This window comes from Neovison vison, chromosome 10 (assembly GCF_020171115.1).
Source record: "Neovison vison isolate M4711 chromosome 10, ASM_NN_V1, whole genome shotgun sequence".
NCBI lineage: Eukaryota > Metazoa > Chordata > Mammalia > Carnivora > Mustelidae > Neogale > Neogale vison.
Genome location: NC_058100.1, coordinates 62,468,401 through 62,487,589, shown reverse-complemented (window position 1 = coordinate 62,487,589; position 19,189 = coordinate 62,468,401). Strand labels below are relative to the sequence as shown.

Genomic DNA, 19,189 nt, shown 5'->3' with positions numbered 1-19,189 from the left:
ACATCGGGCTCTCCGCTGGGCGGAGAGCCTGCTTTCCTCTCTCTCTCTGCCTACTTCTCTGCTTACTTGTGATCTCTCTCTGTCAAATAAATAAATAAAATCTTTAAAAAAAAATAAAAATAAAAAAATAAAAGAAGGAAATAACAAGTGTTGGTAAGGATGCGGAGAAAAAGAAACATTCGTGCACTGTTGGCAGGAATGTAAAATGGTGTAGCTACTGTGGAAAACAATATGGAAGTTCCTCAAAAAATTATAAATAGAAATACCATGTGATCTAGTAATTCTATTATTGGGTATAGACCCAAGGAAAACAAAAATACTAATTTGAAAAGACATATGCATCCCTGTGTTTATTGGAGCATAATTTATAATAGCCAGGATATAGAAGCAACCACTGTCTGTCCATAGATGAATGGATAAAGATGATGTTATACACACACACACACACACACACACACGTGCATGCACACACACACACAACAAGTATTACTCAGACATAAAAAAGATGAGATCTTGCCATCTGGGACAATATGGATGACCTAGAGGGCACTCTGCTAAGTGGAATAAGTAAGACGAGGAAATAAACACCATATGAGTTCACTTATATGTGAAATCTACCAAAACAAAAACAAAAACAAAAACCAATGAAAAAGCGACAAAAAAGCAGAAACAGGCCCATAAATACAGGGAACTAACTGATGGTTGCCAGAGGTAAAAGTGTATTGCTTAATTTTCAAACTTTTGATAATTTTCTACTTACCATTTTATTACTGATTTCTAAGTTAATTTCTTAGTGGTAAGAAAATACACTACATGATTTCAATCTTGAAATTTTGTTGAGACTTTCTTTATAGCTCATCATTTGGTCTATTCTGGTAAATATTCTGTATAAAATTGCAAAAAAGGGGGCACATGGGTGGCTCAGTGGGTTGAGCCTGTGCCTTTGGCTCAGGTCATGGTCTCTGGGTCCTGTAATTGACCCCACATTGGGCTCTCTGCTCAGTGGGGAGCCTGCCTCCCCCTCTATCTCTGCCTGTTGCTCTGCCTACTTGTGATCTCTCTCTGTCAAATAAAAAAAATCTTTAAAAATAAAATAAAATTGCAAAAAAAAAGGTATTTTAAAGTTGTTAAGTGTTTATTCTCTATAGGCTAATTAGGTCAAGTAGATAGAGTTTTTAAAAAATTGTATTACTGGGGCACCTGGGTGGCTCAGTGGGTTAAGCCGCTGCCTTCGGCTCAGGTCATGATCTCAGGGTCCTGGGATCGAGTCCCGCATTGGGCTCTCTGCTCAGCAGGGAGCCTGCTTTCCTCTCTCTCTCTCTGCCTGCCTCTCTGCCTACTGTGATCTCTCTCTGTCAAATAAATAAATAAAATCTTTTTAAAAAAATTGTATTACTAATTATTTTGTCTGCTTGATCATTCAGTTACTGAGAACGGGGTATATACAGTCTTAAAATTTGATTATGGAATTGTTTATTTCTTTTTTTTAAGATTTTATTTATTTATTTGACAGATATCACAAGTAGGCAGAGAGGCAGGCAGAGGTGGGGGAAGCAGGCTCTTTGTCTGATAATATAGGCATCCAACTTTCTTTTTGAGAGTGTTTGCCTGACATGCCTTTTTCCACTTCTTTTACTTAAATTTCCTGGTGTCTTTCTTATTTAAGTATAGTTGACACACAATGTTACATTAGTTTCAGGTGTACAACAGAGTGCTTGGACAACTCCGTATGCTATGCTCACCACAAATGGAGCTACTGTACAATGCTACTGCAGTATCATTGACCATATTCCCTATGCTGTACCTTTTATTCCCATGATTTATTCATTTCATAACCGCAAGCATGTACCTCCCACTCCCCTTCACCCATTTACAGTTCTGTAAAAAACTACAAGACAGAAAAGTATGCTTGGGGCGCCTGGGTGGCTCAGTGGGTTAAAGCCTCTGCCTTCGGCTCAGGTCATGATCCCAGGGTCCTGGGATCGAGCCCCGCATCGGGCTCTCTGCTCATCAGGGAGTCTGCTTCCTCTTCTCTCTCTCTCTCTCTCTCTCTCTCTGCCTACTTGTGATCTGTCAAATAAATAAATAATCTTTAAAAAAAAAAGTTCAGAAAAGGATGCTGTATTTTGTCAAATGTTTTTTCTGCATCAATTGAGAGGACCTCGTGATTCCTTTCTCTTCTCTTATTTATATGTTCTATCATATTCACTGATTTTCAAATGTTGAACTACCCTTTCATCCCAGGGATAAATCCTTTTACTGTACTGTTGGATCCTGTTAGCTAGGATCTTGTTGAGAATTTTACCATCCATATTCATCAGGGATATTGGTCTGTAATTCTCCCTTTTGATGGGGTCTTTGCCTGGTTCCAGGATCAAGGTAATGCTGGCTTTATAGAATGAGTTTGGAAGTTTTCCTTCTGTTTCTTTTTTTTTTTTTTAAATAGCTTCAGGATAATAGGCACTATTTCTTCTTTGATTGTTTGGTAGAATTCCCCTGGAGAGCCATCAGGTCCTGGACTGACACAAAAACAGACCCACAGATCAATGGAACAGAACAGAGAGCCCAAATATGGACCCTCAACTCTATAGTCAACTAATCTTCGACAAAGCAGGAAAAAATACCCCATGGAAAAAAGACAGTCTCTTCAATAAATGGTGCTGGGAAAATTGGATAGCTATGTATAGAAGAATGAAACTCAACCATTCTCTTACACCATGCACTAAGATAAACTCTAAATGAATGAAAGAACTCAATGTGAGACAGGAATCCATCAAAATCCTGGAGAATATAGGCAGTAACCTTTCGACATCTGCCACAGCAACTTCTTTCAAAACAAGTCTACAAAAGCAAAGGAAACAAAAGCAAAAATGAACTTTGGGGGCGTCTCCAAGATAAAAAGCTTCTGCACAGCAAAGGAAACAGTCAACAAAACAAAGAGACAACCCACAGAATGGGGGAAGATATTTGCAAATAACACTACAGATAAAGGGCTACTATCTAAGATCTATAAAGAACTTTTCAAACTCAAGGCACCTGGGTGGCTCAGTGGGTTAAGCCTCTGCCTTCAGCTCCGGTCATGATCCCAGGGCCCTGGGATCAAGCCCCGCATCGGGCTCTGCTCAGCGAGGAGCCTGCTTCCCCCTCTCTCTCTGCCTGCCTCTCTGCCTACTTGTGATCTCTCTCTGTCAAATAAATAAATAAAACCTTAAAAAAAAAAAAAAAAGAACTTCTCAAACTCAACACCCAAAAGACAAATAATCAAGTCAAAAAATGGGCAGAAGACATGGACACTTCTCCAAAGAAGACATACAAATGGCTAAAAGATGCATGAAAAAAATGTGCAACATCATTAGCCATCAGAGAAATTCAAATCAAAACCATATTGAGATACCACCTTACTCCAGTTAGAATGGCAAAAATTGACAAGACAAGAAACAACAAATGATGGAAAGGATGTGGAGAAAGGGAACCCTCCTACACTGTTGGTGGGAATGCAAACTGGTGCAGCCACTTTAGAAAACAGTGTGGAGGTTCTTCAAAAAGTTAAAAATAGAGATACCCTATGACCCAGCAATTGGACTACTGGGTATTTATCCCAAAGACACAGATGTAGTGAAAAAAAGGGCCATATGCACCCCAATGTTCATAGAAGCAGTGTCCACAAAAGCCAAACTGTGGAAGGAACCAAATGTCCTTCAGCAGACAAATGGATAAAGAAGATGTGGTCCATATATACAATGGAATATTATGTCTCCATCAGAAAGGATGAATACCCAATATTTGCATCAGCATGGATGGAACTGGAGGAGATTATGCTGAGTGAAATAAGTCAAGCAAAGAAAAACAATTATCATATGGTTTTACTTATTTGTGGAACATAAGGAATAGCATGGAGGACATTAGGAGAAGGAAGAGAAAAATGAAGGCAGGCAAACAGAGGGGGAGATGAACCATGAGAGACTATGGACTCTGAGAAACAAACTGAGTGTTTTAGAGAGAAGCTGTAAGGGGATGGGTTCGCCCAGTGGTGGGTACTAAGGAGGGCACGTATTGCATGGAGAACTGGGTGTTACACACAAAAAATGAAGCATGAAACACTACATAAAAAACTAATGATGTACTGTATGGTGACTAACCTAATAAAATAAAAAAATTTTTTTTTAAAAAGTAGAAGACATCATGACCAACTAGGGCTTATTCCAGGAATGCAGAGTTAATTCAAACTTCAAAAGTCAATCAGCAGGGCACCTGCGAGGCTCAGTCTGTTAAGCGTCTGCCTTCAGCTCAGGTTATGACCCCAGGGATCAAGCCCCAAATCCAGCAGGGGGAGCCTGCTTCTCCCTCTTCCCCTGCAACTTACTGCCCCTGCTTGTGCTTTCTCACTCTCTTCAATAAATAAATAAATAAAATCTTTTTTTAAAAAGTCAATCAATATAATTCACCACATTAACAAACTAAAGGAGGAAAAAACATTTTATCTCAATAAATGCAGAAAAGTATTTGGCAGAATTCAAAATCTGTTAATGGTAAAAATTCTCAGAAAACCAGGAATACAGGAGACCTTCCTTAATATAACAGAAAGTATTTACAACAACAAAAGTCAACAATATACTTAATGCTGAAACACTGAACATATTCCCCCTGAGATCAGAAATAATATAAGGATGTCTCCTGGGGTGCCTGGGTGGCTCAGTGGGTTAAAGCCTCTGCCTTCGGCTCAGGTCATGATCTCAGGGTCCTGGGATCGAGTCCCGCATCGGGCTCTCTGCTCAGCGGGGAGCCTGCTTCCTCCTCTCCCTCTGCCTGCCTCTCTGCCTACTTGTGATCTTTCTCTGTCAAATAACTAAATAAAATCTTTAAAAAAAAAATATAAGGATGTCTCCTATATCCACTTCTCTTCAAAATTATATTATAGATGCTAGACAGGACTAAGTCAAGAAAAATAAAGGTATAGATTTTGCAGAGAAAAAAAAGCAAAATAATTTTTATTCACAAAGACATTACTGTGCATGTGAAAAATTCTAAGTAGCCTACAAAATCTTCAAATTAATAAGAAAATTTGGTAAATTTACTGTAAAATCAGTAAACAAAAAACACTTTATACCAGCAAAAAACAATCAGGAAATGAAGCCATTTACAGAGTGCCAAAAATACCAGGTGTTTAGGAATAAGTTAACAGCAAGAACAAAATGAATGGCAGCTAATATTTTGTTAATATATTGCTAATTAAAGAAAACCCAAATAAATGGATATTCTATGGCCAACATTTAGAAAACTCAATATTAAGTCTTCCAGTCTCTCCAAATTTTTTTTTAAAGATTTTATTTGAGAGAGTGAGCAAGCATGCATTCAAGTAGGGGAATAACCAAGCAGACTCCACCTGAGCACAGAACCCAACCCATGAGATCAGGACTTAAGATGAAACCAAGAGTCAGATGCTTAACTGACTAAGCCACCCAGGCTCCCCTCTCTAATTTGGTTTTTAGATTTAATGTAATTCCAACCAAAATCCCAACAGGTTTTATTGGGTTTGGGTGGAAACCGGCAAGCCAGCTCTGGAATTTATATGGATATACAAAGCATCTAAAATAGACATGGCAGGGGCACCTGGGTGACTCAGTGGGTTAAGCCTCTGCCTTCCATTCAGGTCATGATCTCAGGGTCCTGGGATCGAGCCCCGCATCGGGCTCTCTGCTAAGCAGGGAGCCTGCCTCCTCCTCTCTCTCTGCCTGCCTCTCTGCCTACTTGTGATCTCTCTCTCTGTCAAATAAACTAATAATATCTTTTTAAAAAAATAAATAAATAAATAAAATAAAATAGACATGGCAGTCTTGAAACAAAAGAACACAGGTAACTGATTCTAACACTATCATGCTATGCTAATTAACACAGTGCAGTATTGGCATAAGAATAGACAAACCAGTGGAACATAATAACAGAGGCCAACAATAAGCCTCCACATGCACAGCCACTTGATTTATGGACAAGGCTCAGAGCTGGGGTGGAGGTAACAGCCAGGCTTGAATGGGTTAGGGAACAAAGGACCTGCCTTGGAGGGCAGTGCCTGGAGAAATACAGCAGGCATCCCAAGTGTACTGAGGATGGATCTACGTGGTGTGGAGTTCTCTACGGACAGGAGGCACGGGAACACAGCCCAGAGGGGCAGAGAACAGGGTTCAGGGTGGGCACTTAGCCAGGCATTAAGTGGGAGGGCCAGAGGAATAAGAGATCCGGGGCAGGGAAGTAGTGTTGCTTCACTACAGTAAGGGAGAGAACAGCCTGACTGCTGCGGGTTCAAGGAACTAGCGCAGGGGAGATCTGGGGCATTTTCCTCTCATTGTCACCACTGCTGCCTGATACAGCTTCAGAATCAAAGTCAGATCATGGCACACATCTAATGGAAACCCTTAATTGTTTCTTTTTGACCACAAACGTAAATTCCTTGGCAAGACTCTGAAATTCCATCACTGGATCTTGCCCCCGTCTTTCACCGTGCCTCCCTCCCCCAACACTGACTCTGCTTAGGACACAGTGAATGCCTTGCTCAGCCCTGAGGGCAAATTCCTCTGCATAGGCTCTCTCCTCTTCCAAGAACACCCTTCTTACTCTTCACCAAACAAACTCCCATCATCTCCTCCAGGAAGACTTCCTGGATTCTCTCACTAACCTAAGTACTCCCCTTTAGTAAGCCATAACACCCTGAGCTGAGCCCTGGAACAGGATGTCTCACTTTCTCTGTCAGTGTCAATTACCAGCAGCCCCCACCAGACTGCAAGCTCCCCTAGCACCCCAGTCAGTAAGATCTCCTTAAAGAAGGGACAACCTTGGGGCACCTGGGTGGCTCAGTGGGTTAAGCCTCTGCCTTCGGCTTGGGTCATGATTCCAGGGTCCTGGGATCGAGCCCCACATAGGGCTCTCTGCTCGGCGGGGAGCCTGTTTCTCCTTCTCTCTCTGCGTGCTGCTCTGTCTACTTGTGATCTCTCTCTCTCTGTCAAATAAATAAATAAAATCTTTAAAAAAAAAAAAGAAGAAGAAGAAACAAGCTTAAAGAGCTTAAAGAGGTACCAAGAAAAGCTGGGGGAGAATTAAAAGAGAAGCAGAACTTGGGTTGGCTAGAACAGAGCCTGGGAGAGAACGGACAGTAGGGAAACATTGAGAAATAAGGCAGGGTAGCTGAGTCTAGTTTGCTCCAAGAACCTCCACAGTCCTTCACACACTATGAGCACAAGTTTGGAAGAATGATTTTAAAAATAAATAAAAATGCGGATCATAAGGAAGAGAGCAGAGGACCACAGGGGACGGGAGCGCAGAACCGCAGGTGAAGAAATCAGAGAGGGAGACAAACGATGAGAGGCCCTGGACTCCGGGAAACAAACTGAGGGTTACAGAAAGGAGGAGGACTGGGGGATGAGGTGACCAAGTGGTGGGCATTAAGGAGGGCAGGTGTTGTGATGAGCACTGGCTGTCACACGCAACGAATGAATCATTGAGCATAACAAAAATTAATCATGTCCTATATGTTGGCTAATTGAACATAACAAAAATAAATAAAGTAAGTAAGTAAGTAAGTAATAAAATAAGAGGGAAAGATCTCGGCTGGAGTCCCCTGGTAAGTAAGATGGGGAAGAGAGAAGCACTGCCAGCATGGGGCCAGGGGCAACATCGGGAACATCACTGCGATCAGACCTCGGCCCCTGGCCACCGTGGCAGGCTGTCAAAGGAGAACCACACCCATCAGCAGTGCTTCCTGCCCCTAACAAGACATGGGGATGAAAACTATAGTGTGTTTGTCTGCTTGTGTCCTCTTTTGTTTGCCAAAATTGGATGCATAAATAGCACCAAAATAAAAGAAACGCCAAGGAAAAGAGTCTGAAATACGAGGAAAGTATCCTGCACATTCGTTTTGCTGTCCATCATAGTATCAGACATAACAACTTGTGCTGAAGGTTGTCAGTTTTTATCCAGGAGATAGCATGGGCTGCACACCAGTGTCTCAGCACCTGTCCACTCTCCGTGTCCAACAGGTCCACAGCAGGAGGAAATGCCAGGACAAGGTCTGCACTGATCAGGCTTGAAAACCAATGGCTTTCTGTAATTTCTTTAAGTGCTATTACTGAATAGATAGATATAATACATCCACTCAGCAGAATATTGCTGAGCAATGAAAAGAAATGAGCTATCAAGCCACAACAAAATGAGGAGGAACTTTAAATACAGATCACTAAATGAAAGCAGCCAATCTGGAAAGGCTATATACCGTATGATTCCAGCTATATGACATCCTCAGACAGGCAAAACTATGGAGACGGTAATAAGATGAGTGGTTGCCGGGGGCTGGGGAGGAGGGTGGGTTGAACAGGTGGAGCACAGAGATGTTTGGAGCAGTGGGACATTATGTGTAACACATAATGATGGAGCTCTGTCATTAACTATTAGCCAAAACCCTTTGGATGTATTCTACAAAGAGTAAACCCCAACATTAACAATGAATTTCAGCTAGTAAGAATGTATCACTATTGGCTGTAATCAATGCACCACACTAATGCAAGATGGTAATGATAGGAAAACTCTTGTCTCTGCACTTTTTGTTCCATTTTTCTATGAACCTAAAATTGCTCTGAAAAAGTCTTGATTTTAATTGCTACTGCAAGCCATGGATATGGCCTCTATTGCTGAGATCCTAAGGAAGCAAATTCCAGGTCACCTCGTGACTTTCAGGTGACAGCAGAAGAGTCTGCATGAAAATTAAACTGGTGTCCATCCACCTAAATCAAAGCCACAGAGTAGGACTGATGGTCACCAATTAATAGGATGAGCAACCCATGGGGGTTGTTTGTTTTCAGCATCAGGGAAAGCCTGGAAGAGCCAGGAACAGTGAACCTAGGAGAACCTAGAGAGGAGCCCATCTGCCAAGAAGAGAGAAGCAGGGGGGACAACCTGATGTTGGAGTCACTTTTGACCTTCACCTTCACTGTCCAGCCTTGTGCACATGGACCAGCAATCTTTACAGAGACCTACCCATGCCGGCCACTCAAACATTTCACCCGTCAGCTGTGTAAAAGGGAGAAGTGACTGTGCCAGGGAACAATTTGAAAAGGGGGACTCGGGGAAAAAAATGCACAGCTTGGTTCACTCTGGTTCCAGATTCTGTGCCAAGGCAGCATGACCTGCCTGGGGAAAAGTGCAGGCCAAAAGGCAGAATGATGCTCAGCTTCACTGCCAGAACACTTCACTGTCAGGCCCTTTCTCCTCAGCTGCAAAGCTGGGACAACAGTTGCGCAGGGGCCTCAAGGTTAGAGTTGGGATTGACCCGTCTTGCAGGTGAGGCAAACAAAGGGAGATGAAACACTTATACAAGTTTGCCCAGCTGGGTAGCAAAGGGACAGAAGAATAAGAATAAAGATAATCTGTGTGAAATGTTTTGGAAAGTTAAACACCCTCACTAAAGGGAATTTGTTGTCGATACTACTCATCTTTCTACTCCTTGCTCCTGTTCTGCTCTACAGGGAGCATCTCCTGTGAGAGCAGGTTCTTGGCAAGGGTCAGCTGTGGCAACACCACTGCTGCTGTCCAAGGTAACAGAGCCAAGGATGGAAGGAGGCTCTTGGCCCCAGAACTGTAACCTGGGCAGGAGCCTGATTGGCTCCATTTGTCCCTGGGCACTTCCACACTCCAATGGCAGGAGGCAATAAGGCTTCCTGGGGAAAGGGAATATGTTTGGTGAATAATAATTCCATCTTTAATCCGTGAAGCTCACCAGGCCAGTAATCCACTAAGCGCTTGAGAAAATTCATCTGGCTTTTGCTCTGGCAGACCCAGGGCCAGCTTCAGTTCACCCAGTTTCCAGACCTTTTGTGCTCTCACCAGTTTAACTAATGTGCAAACATATTCCCAAACAGCCTCCAAAACAGATTATGACCAACAGGCTGGAGAATGACGCAAATGTAGACCATCTACATAAGTGAAACAAGTTGAGTCCAAAGGAAGCGTTTGTGTGGCTTAAATAATGGAGGTGGGTGACATCCACAGGGCTGAATTCACAACTGCTGGCATTAGCAATTTAACCCGCTTCTTTCTTGACCCTAAGCCTTGGGTTGAATCTAGTCCTTTCACTTCAAGAGCCTCCACCCCCCACCCGCGACAACACACACAGATGGCAAAGCCACCACCGCACATTCCTCTCTTCTTTGGTGGTCTCCACTGGGACACAATTCCATTGGCATAATTAAGAAGACACCAGAGAGGCTTCAGTTCCATGTATTTTTTTATGAAAAAATGAGTCAATAATTTTTTGTCCTCCCCACACTCTCCCAAAAAAAAAGGGACTAGAGCAGAGGGAGTTGCAATCTTAGATGAGCAACTCCACCAACAGAGCATGGGCAAGAAGACAGCAGGCAGTAGATGAGAAACCATTAAGTGGAATTCTCTCACCTAGCCATATACCCAGGTTCGACAGGTACAACCCCCTTTGTGGCCTCCCCAACCTCCCCTAGTCCCACCAGCCTTCCATTTCCACTAATTAAATGGCACCTTTCGACAAAAGGCCTATGCCTAGAAAACCATGCTTGGTCTGTCCCTCTTTGAGCATTTTCAACTGCCTGTCACATCACTAACACGGCTGCCCTGGGAGGAGCACAGAAACCTCCCCCACTCCTTGGACACTGTGCCCAACATCCCCACCACTATCAGACCAAGGGCTAAGCCTCAGACTTTGGAAGCTTCTTGGTCAGTTTTGGTCAACGGTGTCCATCAGTGTTTTGTCCCTATTCTTATCCACTCTGTCACCATGAAAAATAGAGAGGAGTCAGAAAGGGACTCATTATTGCCGTGGCCATATGATTTGCTATGTCATCTTGAGTGAGTCATCTTGCCCTTGCATCTGTTCCCCTATTTGGGAGCTAAGAGGGCTGAACGGGGTGACCTTCGTGGTAGTCCTGGGCTCGGAACCCTTCTCCCATCCCACCTCCCTCCCACCTCCACTGCAGGTAAGAGCTCAAAGTGTGGGGCTTCTTGTTTTTATCATCAGCTCCTGAAGAGAGATGACTGCAGATGAGATTTGAGAACTCACCAAACCCACTTTGCAGCTAGTAGGGAACTCAAATAATCTCCTGCCCAAATGCCATATCTTCAGGCAGGACAGTAGCATGGTCTCTAATGTATAGAGAAGAAAACTGATCCACAGAGGCTAAACGGCATGCACAAAGTCCCAGCTGTCCTAGCAGGTGATACCAAGAGGGCCAGGAGCCAAATCTTCATTTTCCTGGCGCTGACTCCCACACACCACAACAAATGTTATGAAAAGGCATTGTTTCAGGTGTCAGCCAAAGCTTGAAAAGAAATTATGAAACGTAAAATCAACTCTTCATGGAAGCAAATCATAACAAGAGCCCCTTAATACTCTTATAATTACTTATGACGCTAAACCCCTCCCAACTAGACAGCTATGGATAACTGGCATTTTTCCTATCTGCCAACCTAGTTCATGACTATGGAAATCAGAAACCACATCAGGGGTACTCACAGTCGATGGCAACGGACTGCCACCGTGACACACACAGTGCTTGGGGTGAGCCACTGTGCTTTGCTAAGGGACAAGGTAATCTTGACACATTAACAAATGTGTTTATGGCTCTGCCCATGTTTAACAAGAACCTGTGAAAGCCAAAGAACTGTTCTATTTATCTGCAAATTTTCCATGCTATTGCTCTAAATAGTAAATGGTTTATTTTAAAAACTTGAAAGGTTTTTTTAAGTTAAATTTAACTTCCCATATGTGTATAAAAAGCTCTTTTAGGTTGAAATAATTCCGTTGTGTAATCTAAGCCAAAATGATCATATTTTCCTCACCAACTAACATAAAATCTTCTAGAAATGGGCTCACAAAGAAAAATATCCTTCCCAATGTGTACTCATATTCACACTAAAGAATCCCAGCGTTCACATTAGAGATGTTTTGTTCTTATACATGATCAGTCTCACTCATTTAATCCCCTTAAAAATCCACACAAGCCACCCAGAGCCTTAGTCCCTGAGATTTCCCAGTATATTAAAACACAGCACACAGATAAAAGCAGGGGTTGTTCTGAGTTTAGAGCATCTGAACATCAGCTCCCGTTCCCTGGAGAGCGAAGAGGTAGGTATCTGAGTTCTCACCCAGGAAGGGGCTGGAGTCTACCTCCACTACTGATACTGATCTGAAGGCTGGGAAGCATCATTATGTCAGCAGCAAGTCAAAGTCACTGGCCAGGCCTTGTCTTGGCAGGGAGATGGCTGTTCCTTCCAATTATCTCAAGGCTAGTTCCTACTAACCCTCTAGGCCTGAAAATGAATCTTGCTTCATTGCAACTTCCAGGTAGCTTCCTGAATTACCCACCCAGTTAACACCCCAGCCAGACTAATACTTCTGGGACCCTCTGTCATCCAAGGCAGTGAGGGTCCACTGCTCTACGAGGCTGAAGACTTACCAGACAACTACCTTATCTTCATCCAGTTGGAGAATCAATGAGGCAGTGAGAAAAAGGAAAGACAACACCCATAGAACACTGAAGCTGAATAAGAATCTGACATTTTCCTTTGTGATGACTTGATGTCCTCGCCTTTTCAAAGGAGACAATCACCTGAACGAGCCCAGTGGTCCCTTCCTATGCAACAGGACACAGGCACCCATTCACCGACTGCTTGAGCATGTCCTAATTCCAACACATGTACAGAGCATTTGTTTCCTTTTCATTCCTTCCACTGCCTGCAGGACTAACAATCCAAAGCAGAATCATCCAGCAATAGTACACGTCCTGGTCACAGGGCCGGAGTTGACCGTAGCCTGACTACGTCAGCAAATTTACACATGGGACACTATGGACCACTGTTAACTGTGAAGACTCATTTTAGCAAAGAAACAACTTTTCCCAACATTAAAAAAAAAAAATAGCAAGCAAACTTGGGGGGGAAACAGCATCCCTGTTGGCAGGAGTTAATGAGTTATGAAACAGCCAAAGGTCAGCAGCAGAGGAAAGAAAAATCCCCATAATTAGAATATTCAATAGGTAGACATTCAGCAGTTGCATACCAAGTGGAAGTTTCTCCAATGCAGTGGCGACACATGCCTGCTTCTGCAGCCCCACCAACCAAAGCCAGTGGCTTGCACTCCACATGAAATAGGAGGGAAGCCTCTGATCCCTTCCACATCCATTCACAGACATGCAGGGCCTCCAGTCCTCCAAAGGACAAAAACAGCAGGCGAGACTATCCATCAAGCATGCTCCCTCTGTTTCAGACATCAGCCATGCCAGTTCCCACCCACGTAATGACTCTTCTGTTGACCACCCACATTTATTCAGCTTTCAAGACATGACAACAAGGTCTGAGATTTGAGGCATGTACCTGACTCTCTCTCCCCTCCAGGGGTGGTGGAATCTGATCAGCAAAACCAATCTTCCCTGGATCACCCATAAAGGCACTAACCTCATCCACGTTCTCAAAAGCGTTGATGACATCATATGGCAAACAGGACAGAAGGTCAATCACAAACCACGTCTTCAGGTAGTTCATGCGGATGAGTTTGGGGTCAGAGATCACTTCCCCAGCTGGTCCCACAAAGGTAGTATGAAAATTCAGCACAATGTCCACCAAAAAGATGACATCCACGATGCTATCCACAACCAGCCAGGCCACGTTGTTCTGCCTGGTTTTAAAGGAGACATTGTAAGGGACCAGGATGGCTGTGTAGAAGGTTAAAATCAAGATGATCCAATCCCACGTAGTCTTAAAAACACAGTAGTGTAGGATGATGTGCGGGGGGGTCTTTGGGGCCTCCTGCTTGTACTGGGGAAGGATGTCTGAGCCCAGCTGCAGAACCTGTAGAAAAACACGGTCAAGAGAGAACTCAGTTAGGATGTTACTGCAAGTGTCCAACCAGTCAGCATCTGCCACTGACAAATGCCCATGACACTCCAGGAGCATGTGAGAAAGGAAAAGAACATTATAATATAAATAATCGTAAGGAAACAATGACAAACTCTTATTTGGCTTATTGTGAGCCAAGCACTGTACTAAGTACTTCTCCTACATGTATTATCTCACTTAATTCAAACTACAACCTTGTACTGTTAGCCAATTATTATTCCATGTGACAAGAGAAAAACGTAGGCCCCAGAGGATTAAGCAACTTTATTCAACAAACATTTACTGTTCAGTGCCAGGAACTGTTGGAGACATTGGATGGACAGCAGTGAAGGAAAGAGCGTGATGCTTGCTCTCACGGAGCTCAGTCCAGTAAGACAAATCCAGGTAATTTCCAGTTGTGGTAAGTACTAATGAAGAGGCAAGGGTGAGGACCCGGTGACAGGATAAAATGTGACAGGAGGAGCAGGGATGGGACAGTATTTGAACTGAAACCTGAATGAATAACAACCAGAAACCAGCCATTCAAACTTGAATGGAAAATTATCCAAGGCAGATAGCATAACGAGCGGAATAAGTCAAGGGTAAGACAAGCTCAATGTTCTCAGGCAGAGGGAAAAGTCTGGCATGACTGAAGCCCACCAGATGGGAGGAAAGGGATACCAGATGAGATCAGAGGAGACGTGGAAACTAGAACACGCAGGACCCAGTGGTTCCTGAGGAGGGCCTGGACTTCATCCTCAGTATGTCTGAGTGTAACTGGAGGGAGTTAACAAAAGAATGTTAATCTGGTACATGTTTTTAAAAGATTATCCTGGGTTCTGTGTAGATAATGAATTGAGGCAAAGAATTAGAAGAAAGGACAGAATCGAGGAATTTATTCTAACAGCCTGGGAAGGAAATGAGGAGATAGGGAAAAGTAGTCCAATTTTTTGATATATTTTTGAAGTAAAACCAGCTGATGACTTGCTCATGGCTAGAAGGTAAAGCAAAGGGAGAAATGAAAGTTACCCACTACTTTATCCCCAAACCTGGCACAATGGATGGCCCAGAGTCGGCACCACAAGATGGTTTTTAAGTGGACGACTGAACATCAAGGTCAGCCAGCGAAACACAGAACCAGATCCCCAACTAGGTCTAGCTGGATTAGAAACATAGACTGTTATATGTTGAGGTTACATTTCCCAAAGGAATAGGGTTTTAAGGAAGCCGACTCATGAAGGATGAAGCCCAGAGAAGCTTGGCTCCAAGAAAGTATCACAGATGGGTTTCACCCTCAGGAGTCAAAAGCAAAAAGCCACACTTTCAAAAGCCAGGCCAAGCTGGAAGGGACCCTCACTCCCAACCCCGAGCTGCTCCTCTCAGCCACTTACAGGTTCTTATAAATCTCTGGGTGAAACTTCCTCTTGTGTCCGGGGAACTTGTTTTTCCCTCTGGAGGATATAAAGATCCCTTAGTGAACAATCGAACATTGCTTTTTCCTCTGGGGTTGGCCCCAGGCCTTAAAAGCTGAGTTAAAGCAAGCCAGAAATCCACAGAGCTCCCAATGTGCATCTTCAAATGTGGGAACTGCTTCCATTCCCTCCCACCAATGCACAGAGCTCTCCTAGGCTTGGGATTTTAATTTCTCTCCCCATGCAAAGAAATTTATACACATGTGATTAAAAAAGCTTGGGCCCTGAGTTCTCAAGGCAGGAAAAGGGACTGACTTAAAATAATAAAGCCAATAAAAGTGAACTGAATGGGACTTCCACTTCCAGAAAGACCAAAGTAGACACACTTTTCTCTATTCCTCCTCTAAGTACAACTAAATGCCTTGGACATTACATATAACACAAACTTAAGACTCTTAAGAAGAGCGCACTGCCTAGGAATAACAGTGAGGAGCTCTGTGGGTGTTCTCTGTGCCTCAGACATTCCCAGACTTAGAGCTGAAGCAGCCAGGGACCTGGAATGATGCATGGGTACAGACCAAGAGTCCCAACAAAAACCCACTCTGTAGCAAAGGGACTGGGAAAGGGAAAGCCTCAAAAGATAAAAAAAAAAAACTTGCAGGTAAGACTCACGCAACCACAGCTAAGCAGCACAGTAAAAACCTTGACCCCCATTGCCACCCATGTCACCAAAGGATACTAGGAAGCTGGATTTCCACCATCTCAGGGCTGCAGTGAAGCACCCAACCTCCTTTTCTTTCTCCTCCCCCCTACAGGAGTAGTGCTGGAATAGGCCCAATGGGGAGCCTGGACTTCCTTGCCCACCCTACAGTAATGAAGCCATGTCTACCCACAAGACAGGGAGGGATCCATGTAACCTCACCAGGCCACTGGAGCTATCATGCTCACCCACAGATAACAAGGGACACCCCTCAGGTATCAGTAGAGGCTGAGTTAAAAACCTGGACTTCTACCCTAATGTGGAGGAATGAGGGGATGCCTACCCCTTCCTCTGCCGTACTCAGGTCAAAGAAAGGCACCTAAAACAAAAGGTTTAAAGAGGATCCAGAGTCTTATGACTTAATATCCAAAATTCCCAAGTTTCTACAAAAATCACTCATTATACCAGGAAACAGGAATATCTCAAATGAATGAAAAAGTTAATAGATACCAATCCAAATTGACAGAGATGCCAGAAATATTTGATGAAGATTTTTAAACAGCCGCCCTAAAAATGCTTGAACAGGCAATTACGGATACGCTTGAAACAAATGGGGAAAAAAAATAGAGTCTCATAAATAGCCAAGAAGTAGAAAGTCTCAGCGAAGGAAGAGAAGATACAAAGATGAACCAAATGTGAATTTCAGAACCAAAAATACAATAACCAATTTAAGCATTTCAGTGGATAGGTTCAGCAGCAGAATGGAGGGGACAGAGCAAACAGTAGAAATTACCCCAGCTGAACAGCAGAGAGAGAAAGGCATCTTACATTGTGATGGAAGGGTCCATTCACCAAGATCTAGAAACCCTGATGTGTATACACCAAGGAATTCTAAATACACGCAAAGCAAAAACTGATAGAACTGAAGGAGAAGCAGACAAACCCACACTGTCCTCTCCCAGCCTGTGCTGGAATGACCAGACGGAAAATTAGGGATACAGCAGTGCTCAACAACATCATCAACCAACAGGATTTAGCTGACATTTATAGAACACATCCACCCATCAGGAGCAGAATGCTCTATTAGGAGAATGAACAGACAGACTGTGACTTGGAGAAGATATTCGCAAACCACGTATCCCACGAAGAAATAGTATCTAGAATACATAATTCACAATGTATCATCTCCAAACTCAACAACTGAACAAACAAACAAACAATCCAATAGAAAATGAGGAAAAGGCATGAAGGGACATTTCGCCCAAGAGCATATACAGATGACCCATAAGCCTGTGAAAAGACAGTATCATCGGTCATTAGGGAAATGCAATATCATCGGTCATTAGGGAAATACACATTAAAAGGACAATGAGATATGACCCCATACCTATCAGAATGGCTATAAGACAATAGCAAGTGACAATACCAAGTACTATACAGTGGCTAACTGAATATAATAAAAAAATTAAAAATAAAATAAATTTAAAAACTTAAAAGTACCATGTGCTCATGATAATGCAGATAAACTAGAGCATTCATATATTGTTAGCAGAAATATAAAATGGTACAGCCACTCCAGGAAAGTTTTGCACTTCGACAACCATATATTCAACTACCGACGGACCCACCAGCTCCCGGGCATTTAACCCAGAAAAATGAAAACCTAGATTCACATAAAAACCTGTACATGAACATTGACAGAGCTTTATTTACAAAGGCCAAAAACTGGAAATAACCCAGATGTACATCAACAGGCGGATGGTTAAACATACTGCGATACATCCACACCAATAAATGTGTATGGACTAGTGAAACAGGCGGCAAGCTCGATGAATCTGCAGAGACTGAATCAACAGTCCCCAGAGATAATGTGTGAGTCTGTGCATACAACATCCTTGAGATGACAAAATGGTAAGAACTGAAAACAAATCAATGGTTATCAAGGGCTTAAGGAAGGGGTGAGGGCTGGAAGGAATTGGGTGTGGCTATAAAAAGGTGACATGACATAATGGGACAGTCTGTACCCTAACTGTACCAATGTCAGTAGCTTGGCTGGAATATCGTTCTACGGTTTTGCAAGAAGCTACCATCTAAGGGAAACTGAGTGAATCCATGGGATCTCTCTGTATTATTTCTTTCATGTGAATCTATAGTCATCTCAAAATAAGAAGTTTAATTTTTAGGGGCGCCTGGGTGGCTCAGTAGGTTAAGCCTCTGCCTTCGGCTCAGGTCATGATCTCAGGGTCCTGGGATCGAGCCCCGTATCGGGCTCTCTGCTCAGCAGGGAGCCTGCTTCCTCCTCTCTCTCTGCCTGCCTCTCTGCCTACATGTAATCTGTCTGTCAAATAAATAAACAAAATCTTTTAAAAAAAAAAAAAGTTTTAGGGTGCCTGCGTGGCTCAGTGGGTTAAGCCTCTGCCTTCAGTTCAGGTCATGATTCCAGGGTCCTGGGATCGAGCCCTACATCGGGCTCTCTGCTCAGCGGGGAGTCTGTTTCCTCCTCTCTCTCTCTGCCTGCCTCTCTGCCTACTTGTGATCTCTCTGTGTCATATAAATAAAATCTTTAAAAAAAAAAAGTTTAATTTTTAAAAGTTAATGTCTTGGTGGCTCAGTCAGTTGAGCATCTGCCTTCAGCTTGGGGCATGATCCCAGAGTCCTGGGATCGAGCCCTGAGTCAGGCTCCCTGCTCAGTGGAGAGCCTGCTTCTCTCTCTCCCATTCCCCCTTCTTGTGCTCTCCTCTCGTTCTCTCTCTCTCTCCTCTCTGTGTGTGTGTGTCAAATGAATAAATAAAATCTTTTAAAAAATAAAATAAAATAAAAGTCAATGAATAGACATGAATGATGAGCCTTATAAGGAAGTGGTCATGGGCATTCAGCTAAGGGAAAGGCAGGGGAAAGGGAGGCGAGTTACTTAGGGATTTACTGTATGCTTGCAAAATACAGTCAGAGTGATAAGACGATTTAGCCAGAACTCAAAAGAATCCGCAAGCAAGCAGCCACCAGCTGACGGCACGCCAAAGTTGCCTGGAGCTCCAAGATTCTCAGTAGCAAGCCTTAGGACAAAATACCTTTTTAGAGAAAAAGGACTGTTCCTGTAACAGTTTACTACAATCCATAATTGTTTCTAAGTGGATTCCCATGCCTTCCAGGACACTATTAAGCTCTGCTTGAATGAAGCCTGAGTCAACGGTGT

The 19,189-nt window shown here is 43.2% G+C and overlaps 1 protein-coding gene across 2 annotated transcripts in view; it reads right to left on the bottom strand.

Annotated features, from left to right (window-relative positions):
- KCNH1 (potassium voltage-gated channel subfamily H member 1) overlaps positions 1–19,189 on the bottom strand; it is a 376,651-nt gene that overhangs the window by 281,670 nt on the left and 75,792 nt on the right. Inside the window, exon 6 of one of the 2 annotated variants that reach the window (XM_044267467.1) lies at positions 13,384–13,857. In XM_044267467.1, the coding sequence (XP_044123402.1) occupies positions 13,384–13,857 (474 nt within the window). The remainder of the gene's footprint in view (positions 1–13,383; positions 13,858–19,189) is intronic. The other variant, XM_044267468.1, reaches the window with a different exon arrangement.